Genomic DNA, 27,130 nt, shown 5'->3' on the forward strand with positions numbered 1-27,130 from the left:
AGGACTGGCCAAATAAACAAAATTATTCACTTTCATCATTTTATCTCTCTTCTCATCTTTCTAAATAATCCCATAGGTAGATCATGTTCAATATCTATATACAAGTCTGTGATTACTACATGTCCATGTTCTTTAGGCCTAACCTTCTAGAAATAACTGAAAATAGGATATTTTGTTTTTTGAGCTTGGCATCTCTCAATAGGATGCTCCTTTTTCTGCAAATGACATGATTTAATTTTTATCTATGGCTCTATAATATTCTATGGTGTGTATGTGTGTGTGTGTGTGTGTGTGTGTGTGTGTGTGATTTTCTTACCCAATTGTAAGACCCACCCCATGTTGTGATCATTGCCAAGCCCCACTGCAGATGGTAAAAGGGGATCCCGCCCCCACGTTGAGGGGACCAGAGATGCGGAGAAAGCAAAGAAAGGCACAAGGAGGTGCCTTGTGGAGCTGAGCAGTTCCCGGGGCCCGAGCTCCGGGCCAGTGGTTAGGAAAGGCCTGAGCCCCGGGCCTGCAGACAGGGAGGCCCAAGCCCAGACCAGCAGTGCAGAGAGACCCGAGTCCAGGCTTGCAGAGAGAGGAGCCCTGAGCAGCCTAGCTTTGGGCCGGAAGAGAGGAAAGGCCTGCAGAACCGAGGCCTGCTGAGAGCCAGAGGCCTGAGGAAAACAGAGAGTGGAGCGGAATGGAGCAGGACAGAGCGGGAGCTGAACTGAGCCAGGCCTGTGGAGGAGTCTAGAGCCTTTTGTCTCTTGGAGGAGTAGAGCAGAGTGGAGATGGAGTGGAGACAGAGCAGAGCGGAGGCCAGTGGAGAGCCACGTGGAGAGTGGAGGCCGAGAGAGGAGAGGCCTGTGGAGAACAAGAGGCTTGCAGAGGCCTGTGGAGAACAAGAGGCTTGCAGAGGCCTGTGGACAGGAGAAGCCTGTGGAAAGGAAGAAAGGAAAGAAACTTGCCCCCCTCGAGGCTGCAACTGCTCCTATCTCTGGGGTAGCCTGGAACAAGGCAGTTGCAAACTGACAAATAAAACTCATTTGTCACCTTTCACAGTACTTGGCAGATTTTCTGGCTCCCCAGAATACAACACAATAATCAGCTTTTAGACTGATTCCAGTTTGGCCATTGTAAACAGTGCTGCATAAATATGGGTATGCAGATTATTTTTCATATATATTGATTTAAACTTATTTAGTTATATATCCAATAATGTCATGGCAGGGTCATAAGGGGAGTCTACTTTTAGGTTTTGTTTTTCCAGTCCTGGAGTTTGAACTCAGGACCTGGCCCACTGTCATGGGCCTTGAACTCAGGGCTTGGGCACTGTCCCTGGCTTCTTTTTGCTCAAGGCTAGCACGCTGCCATTTGAGCCACAGCGCCACTTCTGGCTGTTTTCTATATATGTTGTGCTGAAGAATCAAACCGAGGGCTTCATGTATATGAGGCAAGCACTCTTACCACTAGGCCATATTCCCAGCCCCCCCCCCAACCCCCGACCCATTCTTTTGCTCAAGGCTAGCACTCTACCACTTGAGCCACAGTGCCACCTTAGTGTTTTTCTAAGTGGTTTATTGAAGATAAGAGTCTCACAGGGCTGGGAATATGACCTAGTGGTAAAGTGCTTGCCTCACATACATGAAGCCCTGGGTTTGATTCCTCAGCACCAGATATATAGAAAAAGCCTGAAGTGGCGCTGTGGTTCAAGTGGTAGAGTGCTAGCCTTGAGCAAAAAGAAGCTAGGGATGGTGCTCAGGCCCTGAGTTCAAGCCCCAGGACTGGCAAAAACAAAACAAAAAAACCAATAGTCTCACAGATTTTCCTGACCAGGCTGGATTAGAACTGAGATCCTCAGATCTCAGCCTCCTTAGTAGCTAGGATTGCAGGTGTGAGTCACCAGCGCCTGGCTATGTTTAGTTTTTTTTTTTTTTCCAGGAACATTCATACTGATTTCCATACTAGTTGTATTCTCACCTACAGTGTATGAGAGTTCTTTTCCCCCCATATCCTCACCAGCATTGGCTGCTGTTTTCTTGATAATTGCCATTCTAGAGTGAGATGGGAGCTTAGTGAGTTTTGATTTGCATTTTCTTTATGCCTAAGGACACTGAAGATTTCTTCATGTATTTATCAGCCTTTGCAGTTCTTCTGAGAACTGTGTTCAATTTACTTAGTTGTTAATTATTAATATTTGCTGTTTAGGTTTTTGAGCACTTTGTATATTTTGGTACTGCTGCTGCTGATAGTGGTGCTAGTGGTTTTATTTTTTGTTGTCTCGCCTAATATTCTGCAAGTTCAGTAGAAAAACAATCCCTTTAGTGAGTAGCTTCTGCATTTCAAATTGTTCCATTATGGGATTCAATTAAGTGGTAAGTCTTTTAGTCCTCTGCTTAATAAACTTTTCTTGATCTTAGTGAGCTCCACTTAAGATCTTAGGAAAGTTTTCTTTCATCTAATTTTCACTGTTGTTTGTAATTGATTTGTTTTCTTTTTAAAATATCTATAGTTTGAATTCCCATTATTGTCTCCATTGACTTAAAGAATTTCATTACTTGGGCTGGGAATGTGGCTTAGTGGAAGAGTACTTGCCTAGCATGCATGAAACTCTGGGTTTGATTCCTCAGTATCACACAAACAGAAAAAGCCAGAAGTGTCATTGTGGCTCATGTAGAAAGTCCATGAGATTCCATCTCTGATTAACCAGCAAAAATCCTAGGCTGGAGGCATGGCTCAAGTGCTTGCTGGTTAATCAGAGATGGAATCTTAGGGACTTTCTGCCAGAGCTGGCTCCTGATGACTGTATTCCAGATCCCTGCTTCCTGAGTAGGATTACAGGTACCAGCCAGCCTTTCTTTGCAAGATCTCCATTTTTGTGTTTAAGTCTCTTTGTAACTTTCTAGGCCTGAGTGAGGCTTTAAAAGTTAATGTTTCAGTTTTAGCCACTCCATCTTTCCTGTATTTATATTTGAATATGTCCCTTGCCTGAGTATCAGCTGATCTGTAGCAATATAAGAACCAGTGTGTTTCAATGATTTTCTTTAGTGTCCCATCCCTCTACCCTCGAATCCCTTATTCTGCTTGGTATTTCTTCAGAATACAGTTTAAATAATGTATTTATTTGTCTCCTCTCTCTAGAAGGTAATTTGGATAAGGATGGATCTCCAAACATATCCTGATTACTCAACAAGTATTGGTCGAACAACTGATGAGTGGATCCACGTAGTCTTTCGTTTGGGTTGTGTGTCTATGTTTATTATGTCTCACACTTTCTCAGTATGCAAATGCCTTTCTAGGTCTCGGTCATGCCTTTACGGTTTCTATCCTCCTCCGGAGGCCTAAGTTCATCAGTATGTAGGCCACGGATTCACAGCGATGGGATCCCAGGGGCCAGTGTGTGCGGTACCTCGTCGGGCCTCAGGCGCAGGCTCAGGGCCTGCTCTGGCTCGGTGAGGATTCCGTTACCGGTGGTGTGCAGCCCCCCCCTCCCCGGTAGTCTCTAAGACCGAGAAGTCTCAGGGGCTCAGTCTCCCCGGCCCAGGTCTCCCGCAGCTTCTCAAGAGACTCCAGGCGCGCGGCACGCCCGCGAACACACGTGACCCCGCCAGGTGCCGCCTCCTCCATCACCGCCGCCGCAGTGCTCCTCCCAGAGCTCGCTGCTTCCGCCCGTCCGAGCGACTCCGCCCCCTGGCCATAAAGAACCAATCCGCGCGCACGTTTCTTGGCCCCGCCCCTGCGCCTCCTTAGGCGCGCGCCCCTCCCTCCGCCCGCCCGCCGGCCCGCCCGTCAGTCAAGCTAGGCAGAGACGGTCGGAGCTGCGGTCAGTTCTCAACCTCTGGAGCGTCGTCCACCTTCCTCCTTCCCGGTCAGCCGCGGCGGCTGCACGGACGGCGCCACAGTCTCTTCGGAAGGCGCAGCAGAGGTTGAGCGGGGATCGCGAAGCGTTGATTCCCGAGCGGCGGAGGAAGCGGCGGCTGGGCAGCCAACATGGCGGCGGCGGCGGCAGCGGGCGCGGGCCCGGAGATGGTCCGCGGGCAGGTGTTCGACGTGGGGCCGCGCTACACCAACCTCTCATACATCGGCGAGGGTGCCTACGGCATGGTGTGGTGAGTATCTGCCATCGCCCTCAGATCCAGCCGCGCCGGGACACCCCTTCGCCTGGGGCTGCAGCGGACGCAGTTTGCGGCCTCGCCCCGCAACCTTCGGCCTCTGGCGCGGCGGCGACCCCGACCCTAGGCTTCTCCGTGGTCCGCGCGGGGGGTTGGGGAGGGGCGGGGCCGGTCGCAGCTTGGGTGTTGCTCGGAGATGCTTCCCGGTTCGGCTGTCGGTCGCCATTGGGGAGTGGGGGAGGCACTCGGGGCGGAGGCCAGGACGCAGAGACCCTTGAGACTCAATTCCACCCGGAGCAGGCTTTCAGATCTGGACCCCGGGAAGGGAAGGGGAACGATCCCCCTCCTCCCCTCCCCCCACCCCCCACCAATTTGCAAGTGTCATGGTCTTCTTTTTAGTATTCGATTGTAAGACCGGGAATTCCACGAGACGCCTGTCCCATAGTGGTCGCGGCAGCCGTAGTTTTTGAAAGCCCTTCGCCGAGGTATATATGTGCAGAAAAGTGAAATAGTCATTTTTTTTTCCTTCTCCCCTTGCCTCTGTACTGCTAACAGCTTTCCTTAAATATCGCCATTGGTGCTAATAGTGCTTTTTTGCGCCGGCTTTCAGAAAAGGCGTTAGTTATTGACACCATTTCTGGTTGTGGAATATTTGAACCTTGAAGTTTTTAAATGGTATTTTAATTTTATACTATTTGTTCTTCAGGAAGAATAAGCCAGAATTACTCTCTTGATTAAAGATCTGGAGTTGGGCCTAATTTGACGCCTTTTTTTTCTTCTCTTTACCCTAGGCTGTGAGCTCTTAACATAAGTGTTAAGAGATGTTTTTGCTTAATTACTGTGGACATTCCTGTTAACATTTTAGTGATCAGTATGTGTGTGTTGTGTATATATGTATGCATATATACAACCGTAGTGATCTTGCACAATCCCATGCAAACTCTTATCTTGATCCACATCCCTCAGAAATGTTTGCAGAATGATGGTGACAGTATTGTTTTTATTAGAACAAACTAGCTGTAGTGTTTTTGAAGACTTGTGGAAATCCATCTCTTATATCCAAGTTGTGTGTTTCTTTTGTGTTGAGGTAAATGAATCTTCTGAATGTCCTATGGTAGATAGAGTGCTACCTACATGACTTAATTATTCCTAGCAAGCCACCTTGAGGAAGGAAAAGATAACTCCGGTTCTACTAAGAAAATATTTGCAGGTGAAGCCATTTCTCAAGGTCGTATAACTTAGAGTCAGACTTTTTGACTGTATACTGAAATCCTGTTTGAAATGCTACAGCTCCATGTATTATACCTTGCTTTCCTTAGTTATTAATAATTCATAAATTTGGCATATTTTACTATTACAAGCAAGTCTGTTTCAGAAATGCATTCAAATTGGTATAGTCATAATTTTAGAAATGTCAAGGAGGGCATGTATTACCAACTGTCTTAATTAGATAGAATAGTCAACATTCTTTTTAAAAAGGCCTTGACTCATGAATATTCTTGTTGTCTTAAGAGCAAAATGCTTCATGGTGTACAACTGTGAACATTAAACTTGAATTTACAGGTTTAGGAGCTAACAGACAAATTAAAATAGGTCAGGCCTAAAAGAAATAAGGACTTAACAAAGGAATGGAGAGAAAGTGTTGCCCAAAGCATCATTTGTCTGTCATAAAATCTCATTGCTCTTGCATCTGCTGGTGAGTGTACCAGTAAATGTGTCTTGTGAGCAGCTCATTACTCCTCACATTCTCATTTTTAACCAAGTTCACTTGTATAAAATACGGACCAAGAAAAAAAAATCTTAGGACATGTCAGTTGAAAGGCTGTTTGGTGCTCCCTGCCTTCCCAACAAGTCTGTTAAGATGTTAACTAGTATGAAGGTGGTTTAGGTTTTGGGAGCTAATTTCATTGCTATTGTGTATTTATTTAGCCTGTAAGTCTCCACTTGAAAGTTGCTAAATTCCCTTAATATAATTCTAAGTAAATTGCAAGTTTTATTTAAAATATAAGTGTAATTAGAATTTGAATCCTGGGTCCAGATACAGCCTTTTATCTATCTTCATGTGGACAGTATGTCTTGAGTATAAATTGAATCTCTAAAAGGCACGTTATTAGCGTTTGATTAGAGTTGCTCATTAGTGCTGAGTTTATGAAAGGCTTCTTAGCTGTAATGTTAATATTTCGATGTTGATTTCTAAAAGGTTAGTATTTCCAGAAGGATTTAAGGATTTATAACAGTTCCTCAGCAATTACTTATTTCGTTTTCTGGATCGGTTCATTAGGTAATATGGGTAATTTGTTCAAGGCTCCTTCCTAATTGTTATGTGGAGGGTATGAAGATGAAGACTGAAGTTGGAGTTGTGCCTTTAAGAGTGGGTGTGATTTTGATAGGCAGATAATAGGAGCAAGTGACAGCTTGAGCTGTGGAATCTAATCCTGGAAAAGTACTTAGGTAACAGACTGTAGAGGATTTTAATGGCAAGACTGAGTTTGTGTGTTTGTGTAAGGGGGTAGCATTAACTTTTTTGTGTGTCCCCAGCTTAGGGCTTGAACTCAGGGCCTGGGCACAGTGCTTGAGGGTTTTTTGTTAGTTTTGCTAAAGGCTAAGCACCCTACCATTTGGGCCATAGCTCTTTTAGCTTTTTTGGTGGCTCATTGGAGATAAGAGTCTTATGGACTTTACTGCTTGGGCTGGTTTTGAACTATGATTCTCACATCTCAGCTTCCTGTGTATCTAGGATCACAGGCGTGAGCCATGGACGCCTGGCCCCATTAACGTGAAAGAGGTAGTAATAGTCATTTTGAAATTTGGTGGTGATGGCTCAAAACCGGTGACTGATAGGAAAAGTGTTAAAGAATCAGGCCATTTAACTATCTAGAGGCTCAGGAGTCCAGTAGCAGTAGAAGGTAGCAGATGAAGGCAAGCCTTAAGAGAATTCAGTAGATTTTCAAAGGAATTTATTATTCCAGAAAGGTTAACCACTGAGAAGAGGAGTGCCAGTGGTTCATGCCTGTAATCCTAGTTTAGCTACTCAGGAGACTTAAACCTGAAAGTTAGTCATTCAAAGCCAGTGTAAGCAGAAAAGTCTAAGCAACTCTATCTCCAATTAACCAGCAAAAAAGCTAGGCTGGAGGTGTGGCTCAAGTTGTAGTGTGCCAGCCGTGAGCAAGCAAGCCAAAAGAGCTTAAGGTCTGAAGTTCAGGCCTCTTTTTGTATAGGGTGGTGGAATGACTAAGGTAGAACAGAGAATCAAAGACATCACTCTGGCAAAGCAAATGAATGAGCAGCAGCAAAGGAAGAGGAACCTGAGTTGGTGAGAAGCATGTAGGAGGGAAAGAATGGTGTGGATAAGAGGACACCTTTAAGCTGTATGCTTGTTAACTAAGATGAGTGTCTATTTGGGATAAATTGAGTTTGGAATATTGAGTGACTTTTGTGGGAATAATCTCTATAGAGATGCCAGTTGAAGTTTTTGAGTGGATTAGGATGAGGAAAAAGATGCCTGAGAACTAAGACAAAAGAATGCTTGCCTTCTGGTGTCAATAAAAGATGAGTTATGGAAAACAGGACCAAGGAAAACGTAGCCAGAGAGATTGGAGAACTGATTGCATGTAATCAAGGGAATCCTGGGAGACAGTGGCCATGAAGGGAATGGTACTGTATAGGAGGATTATGAAGTGCTAGGAGAAAAAGGACTGAAGGATGTGGGGGATGTCTTTATATGGCTTTATGGACTTTTGAGCTTGCTGTTGATGTGTGAGTGTCCTGTGAAGTGCTTTCCAGGCAAAGGGAACATGCAAAGACACTGAAATATGGATACAGCATTCTAGGTCAGGAAAACAAGTTAGAATGACTCCAGTTACAGAATATTTTAAGGGAGAAGGTGGAGTTAAACAGGGGCAATTCCTAAAGAGTATTACTTACTAATCTTGGAAGTTATTGAGTCATGGAACAATGACTCTTTTTCTGCCTTACTAAATTTTATGTTCCCCTGTGTTGTGTCTCTTTTGTTTTCTGCCTATTATTCCTTATTTTTCTTTCTTCCTTTTCTTTTTTTCCTCCTTCCCTTCAGTGCTAGGATAGAATCCAGGACCCATGTATGCTAGGCAAGCACTCTTGACATTGAGCTACATCTCTAGTCCTGCTTACCAATTATCTAGTGATACTCAAAGGATGATTTAACTCCCTTTTTCTCTGTAGGCATTTGAAAATGTAGAGGAGAGGATTTTTTATAAAGATTGGGACATATGTATTACAGGCCTTCAGAATCTATGTATTGGGACAGACATGCTAAATGGCCCATAGTGCATGATAAAAATCCTCCCACTGGAGAATTGTACAGTTGAGATGTCAGTAATATACCCATCTAACCTGGGAAGCACAGAGTCCTGTACAGGCCTCCATTTCTCTAATAGGGATGGGGAGCGTTTCTTCTGCCGAGTCATTTGATATTAGTAACATCATTTGAGAGCTATACAAAACTATTAATACAGGTAAATGAGAATCATACATATCCATCTTACCATGTACCAGGTGATTTCTCTGGCCCTACAGGGTCATGGCCCACCTCTGCAAAAAACTTCTCCCTGTGAACTTTGCCTACTTGTACTGCTCTTACCTTCTCTAGAACTCTGCTAGATGTTTGTACCACCACTCTGAAAGGCAGGAACTGAAGTAGTATAGCATGACTTATATAAGGACTCTGGACATGGACATGGACATAGACATGGAGTTCGCAGTTCAAGTTCTTAGTTTTGCTTATGAGCTATTAAAAACTTCAAGATACTGCCACTGTGATTTTATATGAAAATAGTTTTCAATAAAATATTTAAACTAATTTGTTTATGAACTAATATCTTTAGTTTCCCACATAAATGACAATCATTTATTGGTTTATTTTGTCTGTACTGTACATGCTAGTCATTCATTTAAATACCTGGCTTTGTTAGAAACCCTTTTAACAAGGCCAGAAGTGGCGCTGTGGCTCAAGTGGCAGAGAGCTAGCCTTGAGGAAAAAGAAGCCAGGTACAGTGCTCAGGCCCTGAGTCCAAGCCCCAGGACTGCCCCCCCCCCCCAGAAAAAAAAAAAGAAGAAAGAAATCCTTTTAACACCTTTCTCCCTCCTGCTACAAAAACACAATAATTTTCTTAAAAACGAAACAACCAACTCTGAACAAGCATTCTGGTTTCCTCTTATTTTTCTAATATGTTTTTTAGAAAACATAGTTTATAGAAAATAAGATATGTTCACGACTGCAATGAAATCCAAACTATTTTCTACTTGAAAGTGCTGAGCTCTGGAACCTAATCTCTTTACATACCCTAACAGATACCAACAACAATGACTGATTCAGAAACAGTGCTTTCTTCCTGCTCTATTAGTTTTGAATGAATGCAACTTATCCTTTAGCATTATATTCAGAAAAATAAGCCTCAAGATCCCCAGTAATTCATAGTACTGTTAGTCACCCTTAAGATACTTTTGACAGAAGTAACTTATTACTTAGTAAGAAATGTTCACAGCCTGTTGATAAAGCCTATACATTCATGAAAGACACTGTGATATCCAGTTACTGTTCCCATGGCTTACTCCTAAGGCAGCCTTTTGCCACTAGCCAGCTTTAATTAGGCTCGAATCCAGCAGGAAAGTGCACCAGATTCACCATCTCTTAGGTTGCTACTGTTTTCTCCCCCTGACTGAAAGACTTGTACAGAAGAATCCAGGCTTTACCTGGTTCAGGTCAGCAACAATAGGCCAACAACATGAACACTTTTATTGTGCTGTTTTTTTACGCTTCTTTTTCTAAGTCAGCATCTTTTCTCTGTCTTCATTATGTGCAAAGGGCAAGTTTTTTTGTGTGTGTGTGTTTTGTTTTTGCCAGTCTTGGGGCTTGGACTCAGGGCCTGACCACTGTCCCTGGCTTCTTTCTTTTTGCTCAAGGCTAGCACTCTGCCTCTTGAGCCACAGCGCCACTTCTGGCCATTTTCTATATATATGGTGCTGAGGAATTGAACCCAGGGCTTCATGTGTACGAGGCAACCACTCTTGCCACTAGGCCATATTCCCAGCCCCAAAGGGCAAGTTTTATGGAGGAAAGCTAATTGCATAGGAGCCTTCTATTTTAGATTGGCTAAACAAGCAAACACTATACACCTTAAGACTGTCAACCACTTTATTTTCTAAAAAGATGAATGACCTTTTCATGTATCTGTTGCAGCCTCTTGGTGTAAGGGGCTTGCTGTATCAGTCTTACAGAAAACTCTTCTTGTATATGTAAAACTTGTCAAATACGGCGATTATGGTTCTGCTCTCTTTTTGCAAATGCTCTTCTCAAATCCAGTTTACCCGAGGCAGGATCAACTGGTAGGCAAATGGCAAGAATATCAGACACCAAGCAGGGACAGTCACAATCTGAATAGTAATATAAACTAAACAGGGATTATAGCTGTGTTTTTGGTGCAGTTTATAGAGGACCTTTTTCACATCCCATCATTTAATGTTTTCACTATCAGATTGTTTGCATACAGAGCTTGTAGACATGATCCACAACAGTGTTTACGAAATGTACTCCAAACAGAAATTCAGGGGTCTGTGTCATCAAACACTTCTATCCTCTGAGTTCTCTTTGTCAACCAACCTGCTGGACACTGCACTGTACCTGGTCTTCAGCAGAGGTCTCAGCTAACAAGCACAGCAGTATCAGACGTATCTGGCAGCAAGTGCCTGTTATACTTTTTTTTTTCTCAAATTTTTATTATCAAACTGATGTACAGAGAGGTTACAGTATCATATGTTGGGCATTGGATACATTTCTTGTACTGTTTGTTGCCTTGTCCCTCATGCCCTCCTCCCTCCCACTTTTTTTTTTTTTCCCCGGTTAGTCATGGGGCTTGAACTCAGGGCCTAGGCCTGGGTAATGGTGTCCCTGATCTTTTTCACTCAAGGCTACTGTTCTACCACTTTGAGCCATAGTGCCATTTTCAGTTTTCTGGTGGTTAATTGGAGATAAGAGTCTCACGGACTTATTTGCCCTGGCTGGCTTTGAACCATGATCCTCAGATCTCTGCCTCCTGAGTAGCTAGAATTGCAAGCGTGAGCCACAGGCACCCACCCAGCTCTTATACACCCTTTTGAAGCCTGAACATGTGAGGAGGCAATCTTATATAAGCAGCAAGAAATCTAGTGTTTCTGAAGAGAGTTGAGAGTAAAACTACGCATAAAATTGATTTTTATGGTTTGATTCTCCAGCACCTCCAAATAATAACAAAATTAATTTTTATCTTAATAGCATCCCTAATGAGTTGGCTGTAACTGTCACATTACCCCCATGAATTTAAGCATTCTCAGTTCTCAGATATTATAAAAATTATTGATAAAAGCGTTTAAGGTGAGTTTTTACCAAGAACCATACATTATGTATTCACAGCCTTTATCACAATAAGGTATTTATTAATTAAAAAGCTTTGGATTCCCCCAATAAACATTGATAGCTCACAATAAGCAGCCTGCTCCTCTTACCATCATCTACTTTTTCCATTTACCCCCTGGAGCTCCCACACTGAGGTGCCTAAGAGCAGACCCAGTGGCTCACTGTCTCTGTTACCACTCAGAAAGGCTAGTTGCCTGACATACTGTGTACCAGGACGAAAGAGATTCCAAGAGGATTCTGACATCAGGCTTTCTGGAATCTGTGGAGAGCCACAGGAGGAGAAAGCTTTATTTATGGATTTGTTTCCCCAACTAAAAATGAAAGCTTGTTTTGTCTGTGGATTTCAGCCAGCCTCCTTTCTGAGGGGCCTCAAACCTTACCCCAATGGGGAAATCTTATTGTAGTGCATTCTGTTCCTTATTGAAGCAATCCTGTTTTCCGTGCTCTTTCACTTTCCAGTCTCCTTCCTTTTTCTTCCTTGTCTCTATTCATCTACCACCTTCACATGCATGCTTATTAGGATCAGCAGATTGAGTCCCTTTGGGAAAATAACTCAGGTGCTTTTAGGAACATTAAGAATCCAACAGCATATATATAATTCTCCAAGATCCTTCTCAGATTTTCAATCTTCGGGCAACTTCTAGTCTGGAACACATGGCCAGTAAGAGCTACAAAGTAGAATGTGGGATGTTTCCATGGGATATGCTGTGGCAACTCACAGAGAGTACTTGTGAGCCTGTCTTGCTTTAAGTAGTCACATTGGTTCTTTTCCTAATGTTTGAGGGTTGTTGTTTTTTTCCACTTTATGGATAAGGAAATTGTCAGGTAAAAGATCTATGGTTCACAGCCAATAACTATTGAGTTGAACTGAGATTTGTCAGGAAATCTGTTCAGTTTTTTCCGGGTTTGAACTCAGGGCCTTGTGCTTGTTATGTAGGCACTCTACTGCTGAGCTAGCAGGCACTCTACTACTGCCTCTTTTTTACACCAGTACTAGAGCTTGAACCCAGGGCCTGGGCTTCTTGCTTTTTTTGCTCCTGGCTTACTTAAGCCATACCTCCACTTACAGCTTTTTGCTGATGAATTGGAGGTAAGAACCTCTGGGGTTTGTCTGCCTAACTTGGCTTCAAACTCTGATTCTCAGATCATGGTACCTTGAGTAGCTAGGATTTTAGGTATGAGCCACCAGTGCCAGCTGCACTAGTTTTGTTTTTGTTTTTTAAAATTATTATTAAGGTGTTGTATATTTCATAAGTCAAGTATTAAGTGCATTTCTTTTTTTGGATAGTGTCACCTCTTCCTTTGCTTTCCCCCAGCTGAACTGTTTTGTGTGTGTGTGTGTGTGTGTGTGTGTGTGTGTGTGTGTGTGTGTGTTTTTTGCCAGTCCTGGGCCTTGGACTCAGGGCCTGAGCACTGTCCCTGGCTTCTTCTTTTTTTGCTCAAGGCTAGCACTCTGCCACTTGAGTCACAGCACCACTTCTGGCCATTTTCTGTATATGTGGTGCTGGGGAATCGAACCCAGGGCTTCATGTATATGAGCCAAGCGCTCTTGCCACTAGGCTATATCCCCAGCCCATGAACTGGTTATTTTTGAAATAGGATTTGCTTCTTGCCTGGATGTACCATTAGGACCATGATCCCTCTCTGTTTCTCACTTCCTACCAAAGCCAGGATGATAGTTGCTACCGTTCCCATTTACTTCATTGAGATAGAATCTCATGGGTTTTCTCTACCTAGGCTGACTTGGAACTGTGCATGATAAGGCTTTTTTTTTTTTTTTTTTTTTGTATCTGTTTTTTTGTTTTTTTTTTGTTGTTGTTGCTGGTGGGTGGTGGTGGTTGTGGGGCTTGAACTCAGGGCCTGGGTACTGTCCCTAAGCTTTCATGCTCAGGGCTAGTAGTAGTCTACCACTTTGAGCCACAGCTCTACTTCTGGTTTTCTGGTGATTAATTGGAGTGGAGGTAAGGATTTCAAAGACTTTTCTTGCATGGGCTGACTTTGAACAGAGATCCTCAGATCTTGGCCTCCTGAATAGCTAGGGTGATGGCACCTGGCTGAACTAATTTTAAACCATAAAACTTAAATCATTTTGGCTCATGCCTGTAATCCCTAGCTACTTAGGAGGCTAAGATCTGAGGATTACCATTTGAAGCCAGCCCAGGCAGGAAAGCCCTTGGAACTCTTACTTTCAATTAGCCACCAAAAAGCTGGAAGTGGAGCTATGGCTCTAGTAGTAGAGTGCTATCCTTAAGCAAAGAAGCTCCAGGACAGCACCTAGGCCCCGAGTTAAAGCTCCAAGATCATATTACCCACCCACCCAAAACCTTGGCCTTTGTTTTTCTTTTGGGTGGTACTGGGGTTTGAACTTAGAGCTTCATGCTTACTAGACACATACTTCATCCCTTGGGCCATACCCCCAGAACTTCTTGCTTTAGCTTTTTTTCAGTCATGAGTCTTGCCTTGGACCTGCCTAGAACTGTGACCCTCCTCCCTCTGCCTCCCATGTAGCTGGGATCATAGGTGGAGCCTAACTTTTAAAGAAGCCACCAAACTGGGGCTGGAAATATGGCCTAGTGTTAGAGTGCCTGCCTCCCATACATGAAGCCCTAGGTTCAATTCCTCAGCATCACATGTATAGAAGCAGCCAGAAGTGGTGCTGTGGCTCACGTGGTAGAGTGCTAGCCTTGAGCAAAAAGAAGCCAGGGACAATGCTCAGGCCCTGACTTCAAGGCCTAGGACTGGCAAAAAAAAAAAGAAAAAAAGAAACCACCAAACTTTTTTATTATAGTATCATTTTACATTTTGGTCAGTATTCTCAGGAACACCTAGTTTTTTCAGGGATTTTTGTGGGGAGTAGTACTGGGTTTGAACTTATAGGCAGCTGGATGGCTCCACCACTGAGACCATCTTATTTATTTATTTATTTCTGTCATGGGGCTTGAACTAGTGGCCTGGGCGTTGTCCCAGAAGCTTAAAGCTAATGTTCTACCACTTGAGCCATAGTGCCACTCCCCCCCCCCTTTTTTTGTATTGGTTATTTTGAGACAGAGTCTCAATTTCTGCTTAGGCCCACACATACATAGATTGCAAAATGCAGTCTCAGAACTGCTTTCTTCGTAATGGACTCTTGTAGAGTTTTCTGCCTAGCCCGAACCCTGTTTTTCCGATCTCAACCTCTCAAGTCACTAGGAGGAAAATGACTGAACCTGGTTTGCTCTAGAGGTAAAGAGTAGTAGTTTACCTCCAGTGATTAACCTGTTTTAACTGGAAAGTTTTTACTAAGTAACTGGCATAAATGTTCATGTTACCATGTTAGCGTTACTAAAAGTGTATAATGAAAAATGTAGAGTTTCAGAGATACTTATATAGAACTCATTAAAAACAATTTTTAAAAAAGGAATAATTTTAGTTTAATCTTTTTAAAGAAGGAAAGATTTTGCTGCACAGCTTAAGCAAAGCAAACAAAACAATAAATTTTGTTTTTTAATATCTAATTTACCACTGAACACAAGTCAGGCCTACAGAGTAGAGAAATACATATATAGAATTCACTATGGCCATAGGATTTCTCTTGAGTCAGTAACTTAGTTTAGGGTTGGGAATGTGGCTTAGTGGTAGAGTGCTTGCCTGGCATGCATTATGCCCTTGATTTGATTCCTCAGTACCACATAAATAGAAAAAGCCAGAAGTGGCACTGTGGTTTAAGTGGTAGAGTGCTAGCCTTGAGCAAAAGAAACCCAGGGACAGTGTCCAGGCGCTGAGTTCAAGCCCCAGGACTGGCAAAAACAAAAACCCCGCAAAATAAAAAACTTAGTTCAAGGTACTTCTACTTAGTACTTCAACAGAGATGATGAAAGTATTTCGTTTGGGGGCTTGTTTGAAATTTTCTTTTATTTTCAGTCTTATCAATGTTGAACCTATCTCAGATCACATTTACAGAATGAGAGGATGTTTTCCCTTTTTTTTCCTCCTTTTTAAAATTTTAATCAGACCGTTTGGAACTGTGGAGACAGTTTTGCTGTTGTAGTTTTGGTTTGGGATTTGGTGAGAAAATGTTACTTCTTGCAAAACTGTTTGGTGTAAGTGAACTGAACACCTCAGGGGGGTGGAAAGGGGAAGGGGGAGAGGGGTATGAGGGACAAGGTAACAAACAGTACAAGAAATGTATCCAATGCCTAATGTATGAAACTGTAACCTCTCTGTACATCAGTTTGATAATAAAAATTTGAAAAAAAGTTACTTCTCTTTGTACAAAGGAATTACCACTCAACCGATCATAAAATAAGTACAGTTCATCTTAATTGATGACCCTCCCAAACCAATCCTTCCCCTCAGTTTTCTACAATATGCTTGGATATTATTATTGCATTCTCTCCCTTAACCTCCCTTTTATATCTTCCAGTGCCAGTTTCCTGGTATTCATTTGATTGGACTATGAGTTAGTTTTTCTTAGGAATCGCACCACTTGAATTTTTTCCTGCAAAGATTGTACTTCAGTTAATACATTTACACTTGCATACAACCCTGTATGTGTTTACTTGTGCACTCATAAATTAGGCCTAGTAGCTTCCATATATGGGAGAAAACATGCATCCTTTGTCCCCCTGGTCCTGACTTATTTCACTTAACATTTTTTCCCAAGTACATCCACTTCCTTGTAAATGACACAATATTCTTTCTAATAGATAAGTGAAAGTCCACTGTGTATATGCGCCACATTTTCTTGATCCATTTGTCCATTGAGGGGCATTTGAGCTGTTTCCCTACCTTGGCTGTGATGAATAGTGCAGCAGTGAACACAGTTGTGCATGGAAGTGGCTTTTCTGTATTCTGATTTTTTTTGTGTGTGTGTGTGCCAGTCTTGGGGCTTGAACTCTTGGCTTGGGCACTGTCCCTGCACCTTTGTGTTCAAGGCTAGTGCTCTACCACCTGCACCACAGTTCCACTTCTGGCTTTTTGTGGTTAATTGGAGATAAGAGTTTCAGACTTTTCAGCCCCAATGCCTTTGATCTTCAGTCTTCAGATCTCAGCTTCCTGAGTAGCTAAGATTTACAGGTCTGTGAGCCACCGACACCCAGCCTGATATGTAATCTTTTGGATAAGTGCCTAAGCGTGGTGGTGTTGGATCATAGGATAGTTCTGTTTAGTTTCTTGAGATTTCCAAACTGCTTTCCAGAGTGGTTGAACAAGTTTATATTTCTATTTTTTTTCACTGTTTAAGGAATTTTATTAAAGCAAGAATTTTATAATCCAAATTACGTTTTCTCACACAGTTATCAATTCTGTTACTTAGAACTGACATCCTGAGCTATTCCACAGTAAAGAATTACAAAATTAAAGAAAGGAGTGCTTTAAATTTTTGTACTTTGCTGAAAATTCTTTTTCCCAGGGTCTATAAAACATTAATTTGTTTCTATATTTTACTATTTTTTGTAGGTTTTTTTGTTTTTAAATCAAGTAATCTAGGACTAGCACTGTTTGCTAGACCTGGCATTTGCTCGGTACATAAGGTTCAAAGTTTCCTTTCCTTTTTTTATTTATTTTATATTTTGCAATTTTTTTCATAATATTTAAGTTTTTTCTGTGTATTTGGTGCTAAGGAACCCAGGGCTTTGCGCAAGCTAGACAAGCACTACTGCTAAGCCACATTCCCAGCCCTGTTTCTCATTTCTATATCTTGACAAAATATGGTGTTTTTTTGTTTGGTTTGTTTTTGTTTTTTGCCAGTCCTGGGCCTTAAACTCAGAGCATGAGCACCATCCCTGGCTTCTTTTTTGCTCAAGGCTAGCACTCTGCCACTTGAGCCACAGTGCCACTTCTGGCCATTTTGTATATATGTGGTGCTGAGGAATCGAACCCAGGGCTTCATGTATATGAGGCAAGCGCTCTTGCCACTAGGCCATATTCCCAGTCCCTACAAAGTATACTTTTAAGTGTGTAATAGGTTACTATAAATTGAACCTAGGGCTTCATGAAGCTTAGTAGTCAAATGCTTTAACCATTTCAGCTATGTCTCCAACACTTAGGTTATTATTTATTTAGTTGTGGGGCTTGTACTCAGTGTCTGAGTGCTATCTCTGACCTCTCACTCAAGGCTCCTCTTTCACTCAAGGCTAGTGCTCTTCTACCATGAGCCACAACTCCCAATTCTGATTTTCTGGTGTTTTATTGGAGATAAGAATCCCATGGACTTTCCTGAACCCTTTAAGCCATGATCCTCAGATCTCAGCCTTCTTAGTAGCTAGCATTACAGGTGTGAACCACCAGGGCCTGGATGTTTTTATTTTTAGACTTTTATGCTCTTACTAGAGCTTGAACTTAGGGTCTTGGGATCTTGCTTGATGTTTTTGCTCAAGGCTGGTGCTCTACTAATTAAGCCACACCCACACTTCCTTTTAAAATTTATTTTGGATTTGGGGTTTTGTTGTTGTCGGGGGATTTTTGCTGGTTAATTAAAGGTAAGAATCTTAAGGACTTTCCTGCCTGAGCTACCTTCAAACCATGATCCTGCGATCTCAGCCTTCTGAATATCTAGGATAACAAATATGAGCCACTATTACCCTGTCTTGTTTTTATTTTGTTTTTGAGGTAGCATGTCACTTTTTAGTATGGGCTGGTCTTGAACTCAGGATCTTCCTGCTTCTGAGTAACTGTAATAATTACTCTGCTTAATGGTTGCAGGACCATACCGGGGTTAGAATTTTATTTTACTTATTTATTTTTGCACTTACTAGTTTAATTTCATTTTTAAATTATTCAAAAATACTTAAAACGTTTTACTGTTTAAAAAATAAGTTAAATACATATTACAAAATAAATATTGTTAGTACTTTGAAATGCCTTATCCAGTCTCCTTTGTAGAGTTGACTACTATCCTCAATTTGGGTGATTATTATTTGTTTTTTTTTCTTTTCAGTCTCTTCCCCCTTCAGTACGTGCACTGAAGTATGTATATATATATATATATATGTATATATACACATATATATGAAAGTAGCTATATCATAAGTTTATAGCTTGATCCATTTTTACAAACCAAACAGTCTGTACAATAGCTTCCAAATCAAGTGTGAAGCCAACTATAGAAGTTTTTTGTTTTTTGTTTCTTTTTGGCCAGTCCTGGAGCTTGGACTCAGGGCCTGAGCACTGTCCCTGGCTTCTTTTTGCTCAAGGCTAGCACTCTACCACTGAGCTACAACGCCACTCCCGGCCTTTTCTGTTTATATGGTGCTGAGGAATCGAACCCAGGGCTTCATGCATGCTAGGCAAGCACTAGGCCACATTCCCAGCTCCTAGAAGCTTTTTTTTTTTTTTTTTTTACTCTTTTCCAGCCATTCTCTCAAAGTAACTTTCTATTGTGACATCTAGCAGCATAGATTTTTGTGTTTTTCCTTTTTTAAGATTTTTGTTTTTTTAATGCAGGTCCTTGGGCTTGATCTCAAGGCCTGGGCACTGTCCCTGAGCTTTTTTGCTCAAGGCTAGCACTGTACCACTTAAGCCACAGATTCACCTTTGACATTTTGGTGGATAATTGGAGATAAGAGTCTCCTAGACTTTTCTGCCTGCACTGGCTTCAAACTGTAGTCCTCTGATCTCAGCCTCCTGAATAGCTAAGATTACAGGTAAGAGCCACTTGTGCCTGATAGGATTGAGTTCTAAACCAGCATGGACTATATATAGCAAATTACAAGCCAGCTTGAACTACTTATACTTAGTAGGACCCTGTTTCAGTCAACAAATAAAATATACTATAACTAATAACTGAATCATTTATGTGTCTGTTTCTATTGGCAATTTCCCTTTTTCTTTTCTTTTTCTTTGTATGCTAATAACTCAAATACTGAATACTGTGTTTGAAAAATGTAGGTGCTGGGGCTGGGAATATAGCCTAGTGGCAAGTGTGCTTGCCTCGTATATGTGAAGCCCTGGGTTTCGATTCCTCAGCACCACATATACAGAAAAAGCCAGAAGTGGCGCTCTGGCTCACGTGGTAGAGTGCTAGCCTTGAGCAAAAAGAAGCCAGGGACAGTGCTCAGGCCCCGAGTCGAAGCCCCAGGACTGGCAAAAAAATTAAAAAATTTAAAATAAAAATGTAGGTGCTTTAAATGACATTTTCATTCAGAGAGGATTCACTGTAGCTTAAATTAGGCAAATAATCTTAATCCAGTCAGAGAACTGAGCTGATTTGCAACTTGGTTGTTATTATATGACTTTGTCTGCTTTTGATTTTTATTTTAATATGAGTGTATTCATGAAAGTATTCCTGAAAGCCTGAGGTGTTTCCTAGAGCTCTTAGACCCCAGGTAGGTTTTAATGTACTAATTCTGTCTCCTTTGCCCTGTGAAACCACAAGAAATTACCTTTTCTTCCATAGAGTTTTATTCAGAATTTTACCCACAATTTGAAGGTGTACTGAGTCTGTTGGGGTTTTTTAGTCTTCTGGACTGCTGGAGACATGTCTAGAGCTTATTTTCATATCACCATTATACTTCCTGGCCATACCTGTATTCCTCTGGTGATAGTTTTTGTATCCCTGCTGACTGAGGATGTTGTAATTGAAGGAAGTCTTAGACTGTTTTCATGTGATTTTTCTCAACTGCATTGTGCTGGTGGCTCACACCTGTAATCCTAGCTGCTCAGGAGGCTGAGATTTGAGGATCACAGTGCAAAGCTAGCCTGGGGAGGAAAATCCATGGCTCAAAATGATAGAGCACTAGCCTTGAGCAGAAGAGCTCAAGGATAGTGCCCAGGCCCTGAGTTCACACCCTATCACTGACAAAAAAAAAAAAAAAAAGAAAGAAAAAAAACACTGTAGAAACTAGGACATTGGAAATTAAGTTAGATAAATGACCTCCTGTTTCCCCTTTATTTCCCAAATTTAGGCTTCTCGTGTGTCCGTAAACTGCCCATGTCATGTGACTTTGAATTTTCTCTAGTATTGACATAATCCTTTTAGACTTGGACTATTTAGAGTTGGGGAAGTTAGATTTTTAGGGGTGACTCATTATCCAGAAGTAGTTTGTGGTTATTAATTAGTGAATATTTAGTAGTCATAACTATGAGGAACAAGCACTGTGTTATGTGGGATAAAAGATAAGATTTAATTCCTGTCTAAACTCTACATCTGATCAGCAGTAGTCTCTGCCGAGGACTTGATGGGGCATACATTCAGAGCTGTACAGGACACTTCTGCTCTAGTAAGCTTAAAAACCTGTTTACATTGCTATGGCAGTGCTAGAATGATCCCTAAGGGTCATTGGTACCCTAAAAGCTACCTGTTGTAGATAAACATTAAATAAGGAAAAGGAAAATGGAGGTGTGTGGGTACAGGGGAGTATTTCCATTTTAATGGAGGGTACCACACTTGCCCTTTTGTTTATATATACAGGAATTAGAATTGATTCTTGGATTTGTACTTTGAAATACAGATATGTGAAAGTAGCTGGCACTGGTGGCTCACACCTGTAATTCTAGCTACTTAGTAGGCTGTTTGAAGCCAGAGGTTCGAAACCAGCCCAGGGAAGGAAAGTCCATGAGACTCCTATCTCCAATTAGCCACCAGAGAACCCAAAAGTGACACTGTGGCTCAAGTGGTAGAGTGCAAGCCTTGAGCTGAAGAGCTCAGGGACAGCATCCAGGCCAAGTTCAAGCCCCACGATCAATTAAAAAAAAAAAAACCCAAAATAATCTTGGGGTCTGGAGAGAGCCAAATGACAGTTGGCATCTGTGATGGTAAATCTTGATTCTATTTAGAAGTGCCTAGGGAAGCACACCTGTGTCTAAGGTACTTTCTTTTTCTTTCTCTTCTCCTCCTCCCCCTCCCCCTCCTCCTCCCCCTCCCCCTCCCCCTCCTCCTCCTCCTCCTCCCCCTCCCCCCCTCCTCCTCCTCCTCCTCCTCCTCCTCCTCCTCCTCCTCCTCCTCCTCCTCCTCCTCCTCCTCCTCCTCCTCCTCCTCCTCCTCCTCCTCTTCCTCCTCCTCCTCCTCCCCCTCCCCCTCCCCCTCCCCCTCCCCCTCCCCCTCCTCCCCCTCCTCCTCCCCCTCCCCCTCCTCCTCCTCCTCCTCCTCCTCCTCCTCCTCTTCCTCCTCCTCCTCCTCCCCCTCCCCCTCCTCCTCCCCCTCCCCCTCCCCCTCCTCCCCCTCCTCCTCCCCTCCCCCTCCCCCTTCTTCTTCTTCTTTCTTCTTGTTGTTGTTGTCCTGGGGCTTGGACTCAGTGCCTGAGCACTGTCCCTGGCTTCTTGTTTTGCTCATTCTGCCACTTGAGCCACAGTGCCACTTCTGGCCATTTTCTGTATATGTGGTGCTGGGGAATTGAACCCAGGGCTTCATGTATACTAGGCAAGCACTCTTGCCACTAGGCCATATTCCCAGCCCCCAAGGTACTTTCTCAAGGCCTAATTAAGGAGAAAAGACCCACCTTGAATATTGTCAGTACCACTCAAAGGGTTGGGCCTCTACATAGAATAAAAGGGAAAGAAAAAGCCCCATAGCCCAGGTATGTTTCATGTCATTGGCCCTTTCTTTTTTCTTTCTTTTTGACATTGATCAAGGCGTGTTCATGAACTGCTTTGTTGAATGGCAGCTTTTTTTTTCTTTTTTTGCCAGTCCTGGGCCTTGAACTCAGGGCCTGAGCACTGTCCCTGGCTTCTTTTTGCTCAAGGCTTGCACTCTACCACTTGAGCCACAGCACCCCTTCAGGCCATTTTCTATATATGTGGTGCTGAGGAATCGAACTTAGTGCTTCATGTATAAAAGGTAAGCACTCTTGCCACTAGGCCATATTCCCAGCCCCTGAATGGCAGCTCTTTTGTACAACTACTTAAAACAAAAATACATTTTTTTAAAGAAAGGGAGGCCCCGGGGCTGGGAATATAGCTTTGTGGTAGACTGCTTGCCTAGCATGCATGAAGCCCTGGATTTGATTCCTCAGTACCACATGAAAATGGAAAAGGCCAGAAGTGGTGCTGTGGCTCAAGTGGTAGAGCACTAGCCTTGTGCAAAGAGAGGTTCAGGGACAGAGGTCAGGCCCTTGAGTTCAAGCCCCAGGACTGGCAAAAAAAAAAAAAAAAAAAAAAAAAGAAAAGGGGGCCCCTGAGATTAAGTGCTAGCCAGTGAATGGAAGTGGAAGGTACTGAGTTTGAGTCCAGGTCTCAGACTTTCTTAGTTGGTCCTCAAGTTTTAGTATTGCTCATGGAGTATAAAACCCTCTCAGGTTGAGTTCTGATGCCTGCACACTGCCTGCTTGGTGGGATGAGGCCTCAGCCTCAGATGAAGCAGGAAGATGAAGAGATAACAACAACAAAAAAAAAAACAGAGGGCAAATTGCTCATGCTTGTAATCCTTGCTTTTCAGGAGGCTGAGATCTGAGGGTCATATTTCAAAGGCAGCCCAGGCAGAAAAGCTTTGAGATTTTTATCTCCAATTAACTACCAAAGAGCCAGAAGTGAAGGTATCACTCGAGTGGTAGAGGTCCAGCCTTGAGCAAAAAAAGCAAAGTGAGAGTATGTTGCCCTGAGTTAAAGCCCCAGTACTACCTCTTCCCCCCAAAAGATAAGACAAAATAAGAAAAAAATAAATGAATGCATAAGACAGGAATCTGTAAACATCAGAAACACAAATCAAACTAGCTTAAGCAAAAAAGAGGAAATGGTTGGCCCAAGACTTGAAGTCCAGAGACAAATTTACCTCTAGACTGGCAGAACCCTACAATCCAAATAATACCCCTGGAACCATTGCTCAGCTCTGCTTCTCTTCATGTTGATTTTATATCCTGGTGGACTCCTCCCATGCCAGGGCAAAATGGCCACTTGCAGCTCCAGGTATATGTGGGCCCAAATTAGTCATGGGATCTGAAACTTGATTATCCAGATTTATTCCCACCCTGAAGGCTTATTTTAAAATGATTCTACATAGAGATTACTTTTAATAGCAGTGTCCAGAGGTAGACGTCTAATAATCCTGCACAGTCACTGACTGGCTGTTATAGGGCAGGAAGTTGTTAGGATGACAGGAGGTAGGTAATATTACATAATACTTCATAGAGAAAATACAAGAAGTGACAGTCTCTCCTCTCCTGTTCTGTCTTGTCCCCTCTGCTCCTCTTCCTCCTTCCACGTTCTTTCTCATCCTTCTGTTATTCTCTATCTTCCTCTTCCCAGGTGAGCAAAGGATGCTGGATTTCCAGTAACTAAGCAACCTCCTGACACAAAGCCTCTCTCTGGTCTCAGATATTACATAGAATTAGCCTCAGTTCTAGGTATAGTGTTCTCTGTCCTTCTCTCCAGTTGCCACTGCATTTCTCTTACAAGAAATCCAAATGGGCAAGCCAGGACAGAGAATTATTGTTCTGTCAGTAGAGGCCCCCAGTTTGTCATTTCTAGATATAATCTTTCATTAGTGTCTATCATTTTGTATTGTTTTACTCTGCTTTGTTTGAGATAGGATCTTACCAGGTAGCTCAAGCTGAAATTTGCAATTCTCCTGTCTCAGACTCTAGAGTGCTAGATTAGAGGCACATAACCACCACAGCTGGCTTTACAACCTTTCTTGTGTGCTACATTCACTTTCTATAAGGAATGGAAAAGTGAACCAGAAAATGAATACCAAAGTTATCTAGAAAATGGCACCCTTTTTTTTTTTTGGCCAGTCGTGGGCCTTGGACTCAGGGCCTGAGCACTGTCCCTGGCTTCTTCCCGCTCAAGGCTAGCACTCTGCCACTTGAGCCACAGCGCCGCTTCTGGCCGTTTTCTGTATATGTGGTGCTGGGGAATCGAACCTAGGGCCTCGTGTATCCGAGGCAGGCACTCTTGCCACTAGGCTATATCCCCAGCCCCAAGAAAATGGCACCCTTTAGACTTTCAAGGATCATAGGGCTTCAGAGAATATGGTACTCCCTATATCAAAAGTAGGAAATAAACTAAGGATGGAAATTTAGCTAATTAAATTTCTTTCATAGACAAAATCATGTCAAGTACTTACCCACCAGGCTACCCAGCATTTCACATATTCTACTTCTAGGGACCTTTTAATGACTTCTATGAACATTGATACAAAGAGTTCAGACTCTTAAGTATTTTCTTGGCCACCCAAGAATTAGGATTGAACTGATAAAAGTCACTGGTGACACCATATGCCAGTGGATCATGTCTAATCCTAAGTACTCAGGAGGCTGAGCCCTGAGGATCATGGTTCATAGCCAGCCAGGCAGAAAGGCCATGAGACTCTATCTCCAATGAATCACCAAAACCCCCAGAAGTAGAACTATGATTCAAGTGGTAGAGCACCAGCCTTGAGCAGACACACACATACACACACCACACAACACACACACAGGATTGATGAGATTTTCCCAAAGGATAAAATACAGTTATACAGTTATGCTTAACCCTCAGTATAGAGACACATTACTGAATCTCAGACTATTTAGAAGGAAATGATGTTGAGTGAAATTAGCAAGTCTATAATTTTTCATGATAGGAAAAATGAGATAGAATTTAAACTATCTCCTACTTAAATTAACACTATCCAGTGGGAAAGAAAATTAGTGTATGCTCACTAGGATACATAAAGTTTTACTATAATTCAGCCCTAAGGAATTTGTAATTACCTCAGTCATGAAAAATGTAAAATATGGTAAGCACATATGCCTGGGATCTTTCAACACATCTTAAACTACTGTTGTATTAGTACTCAACTTCATAAATACAATATTTCCAAAATACTTGACTAATTAGAGTAAGACAGGAGTGAATAAATGATAACATCTAGACATAACTTGTATTCAACAAGAAAAAGAAAAGATAATATACATTGATTATACTAATCCAACTGTGTTAAATACCAGCCAGTCATTTTTAAATCAGGAGCAGTGACAATATCACAGATTCCATTGTCGTTCTGTCTTCAGAATTGGGTCCAACAAATAATAACAACCTTTACTAGTTTGTGTGGTCTGGCAAAGGATTAAGGAAAAAAAAATCCCAATCAGCAACCCTTTGTATGAATGGTTTGTCCAGCAGCAGCTAGAAGAGGCCCCACTGTTAGGAGGCACACCCTCCTACCAGGGCTTCAGAGGGAAGGAGTGAGTATATATAAATTCATGCTTAGAGGTAAATGATTGACTCTTTTGCCCTAGATTACAAGTTCCCTAACTAGCCTTTTCCTGTAGCCCACTTTGATACAGTTACTAAGGTAATCTTTCTAAAAAGAAGCCGTGCTAGGTGCTGGTGGCTCATACCTGGAATCCTAGCCCTCTTACCCTTTCTCTCTCTCTTCCCTTTCTTCCCTCTTTTCCCTCTCTCCTTTTCTTAATTCTTGCCCACTGCTTTTAGGTATGTTGAATCTGTCTAGATTTTCCAGTCTTCTGAACTCCCAGAGACACGTCTCTAGAGTTTCTTTTCATATAATTAAAAAACAATTTAGTGGCTGGGAATATGGCTTAGTGGTAGAGTGTTTGCCTAGCATGCAGGAAGCCCTGGGTTTGATTCCTTAGCACCACATAAACAGAAAAAGCCAGAAGTGGCGCTGTGGCTCAAGTGGTAGAATGCTAGCCTTGAGCAAAAGAAAGCCAGGGACAGTGCTCAGGCCCTGAGTTCAAGCCCCAGGACCAGCCAAAAAAAAAAAAAAGTTATTATAAAGGTGATGTACAGAGGGGTTACAGTTAATCTCCCCCCGTCCCTCTTCCTGGCCACTATGAGGTGAACACGCTGGTGCTGCCATGATGTTCTACTTCTCAAGCCTATGTTCTACTTCTCAGGCACAGACTGAAATCTCTCAAACTGTGAGCCAGGTGTTTGTCACAGCACTAAAAAAGACAAAAGACAAACCTCAAAACAAACAAACAAAAAAAACTAATAGTATTTGAGTAGTAATTCGAATTAGAGTGAAGGAATTTTCATTTTACAAGTTTTAGCAATGAGTTTGGAAAAGGGAGGGCAGAAAGGAGTTAAGGGAATATAATAGAGGGGAGTGGATTTATATGTGTTTATGGAATTAATCACAGTGAAACTCCCTTGTACTATTAATGTGTGCTAATAAAAATGGTATGAAAACGTTTATCGATAAGAGATTTTTTAAAAAATATGAGCAATAGCCTTTTGAATCAATGGGAAAAAGCATCTTTTTCTGTTGGGTTGATTGGTGGTGTTAGAAGAAAGCCACAGGGAAGGAAAAATCAGTCTTATATTGAGCCACCATATTTTGCTATTGTGGAATCACTAGTGGAAAGGACGGAAGAGCTCTTCCCCCTCAGGCCAAGAGAAGAAAGTGAGTAAAGGTACTGTAGGAAGAGACATCACTGTAAAAGTAGTATGTGTATGGATTATTACTGTCAAGTGGCCAGAGCTCCTGAGTCTGGCCTGGTAGGAGGTGAGATCAGTTATCACTGAGAGGTTTGGGAAGTGGGAAGATGGGGGCAGTTCTTGTGTGCCTGAAAGTCAACTAGTGGTGAATAAAAAGAACTGACTCCACTTGTGAGCTCTTTGAAAGTGAGGACCTTGTTTTTGTCAGATCACCAGTACGAAGTGCATGCATGGTACATAGCATTAGATGCTCAGTAAATATTTGTCAAATCAAGCAGATACACCAGGGAGGGTGCCTGGAGGTTGG

The 27,130-nt window shown here is 42.4% G+C and overlaps 1 protein-coding gene across 1 annotated transcript in view; it reads left to right on the forward strand.

Annotated features, from left to right (window-relative positions):
• The first annotated feature begins 3,736 nt into the window (after positions 1–3,736).
• Mapk1 (mitogen-activated protein kinase 1) overlaps positions 3,737–27,130 on the forward strand; it is an 84,692-nt gene continuing 61,298 nt past the window's right edge. Inside the window, exon 1 of the mRNA XM_048343386.1 lies at positions 3,737–4,094. Coding sequence (XP_048199343.1) covers positions 3,976–4,094 — 119 coding nt within the window. The 5' untranslated portion in view covers positions 3,737–3,975. The remainder of the gene's footprint in view (positions 4,095–27,130) is intronic.

This window comes from Perognathus longimembris, chromosome 3 (assembly GCF_023159225.1).
Source record: "Perognathus longimembris pacificus isolate PPM17 chromosome 3, ASM2315922v1, whole genome shotgun sequence".
Lineage (NCBI taxonomy): Eukaryota > Metazoa > Chordata > Mammalia > Rodentia > Heteromyidae > Perognathus > Perognathus longimembris.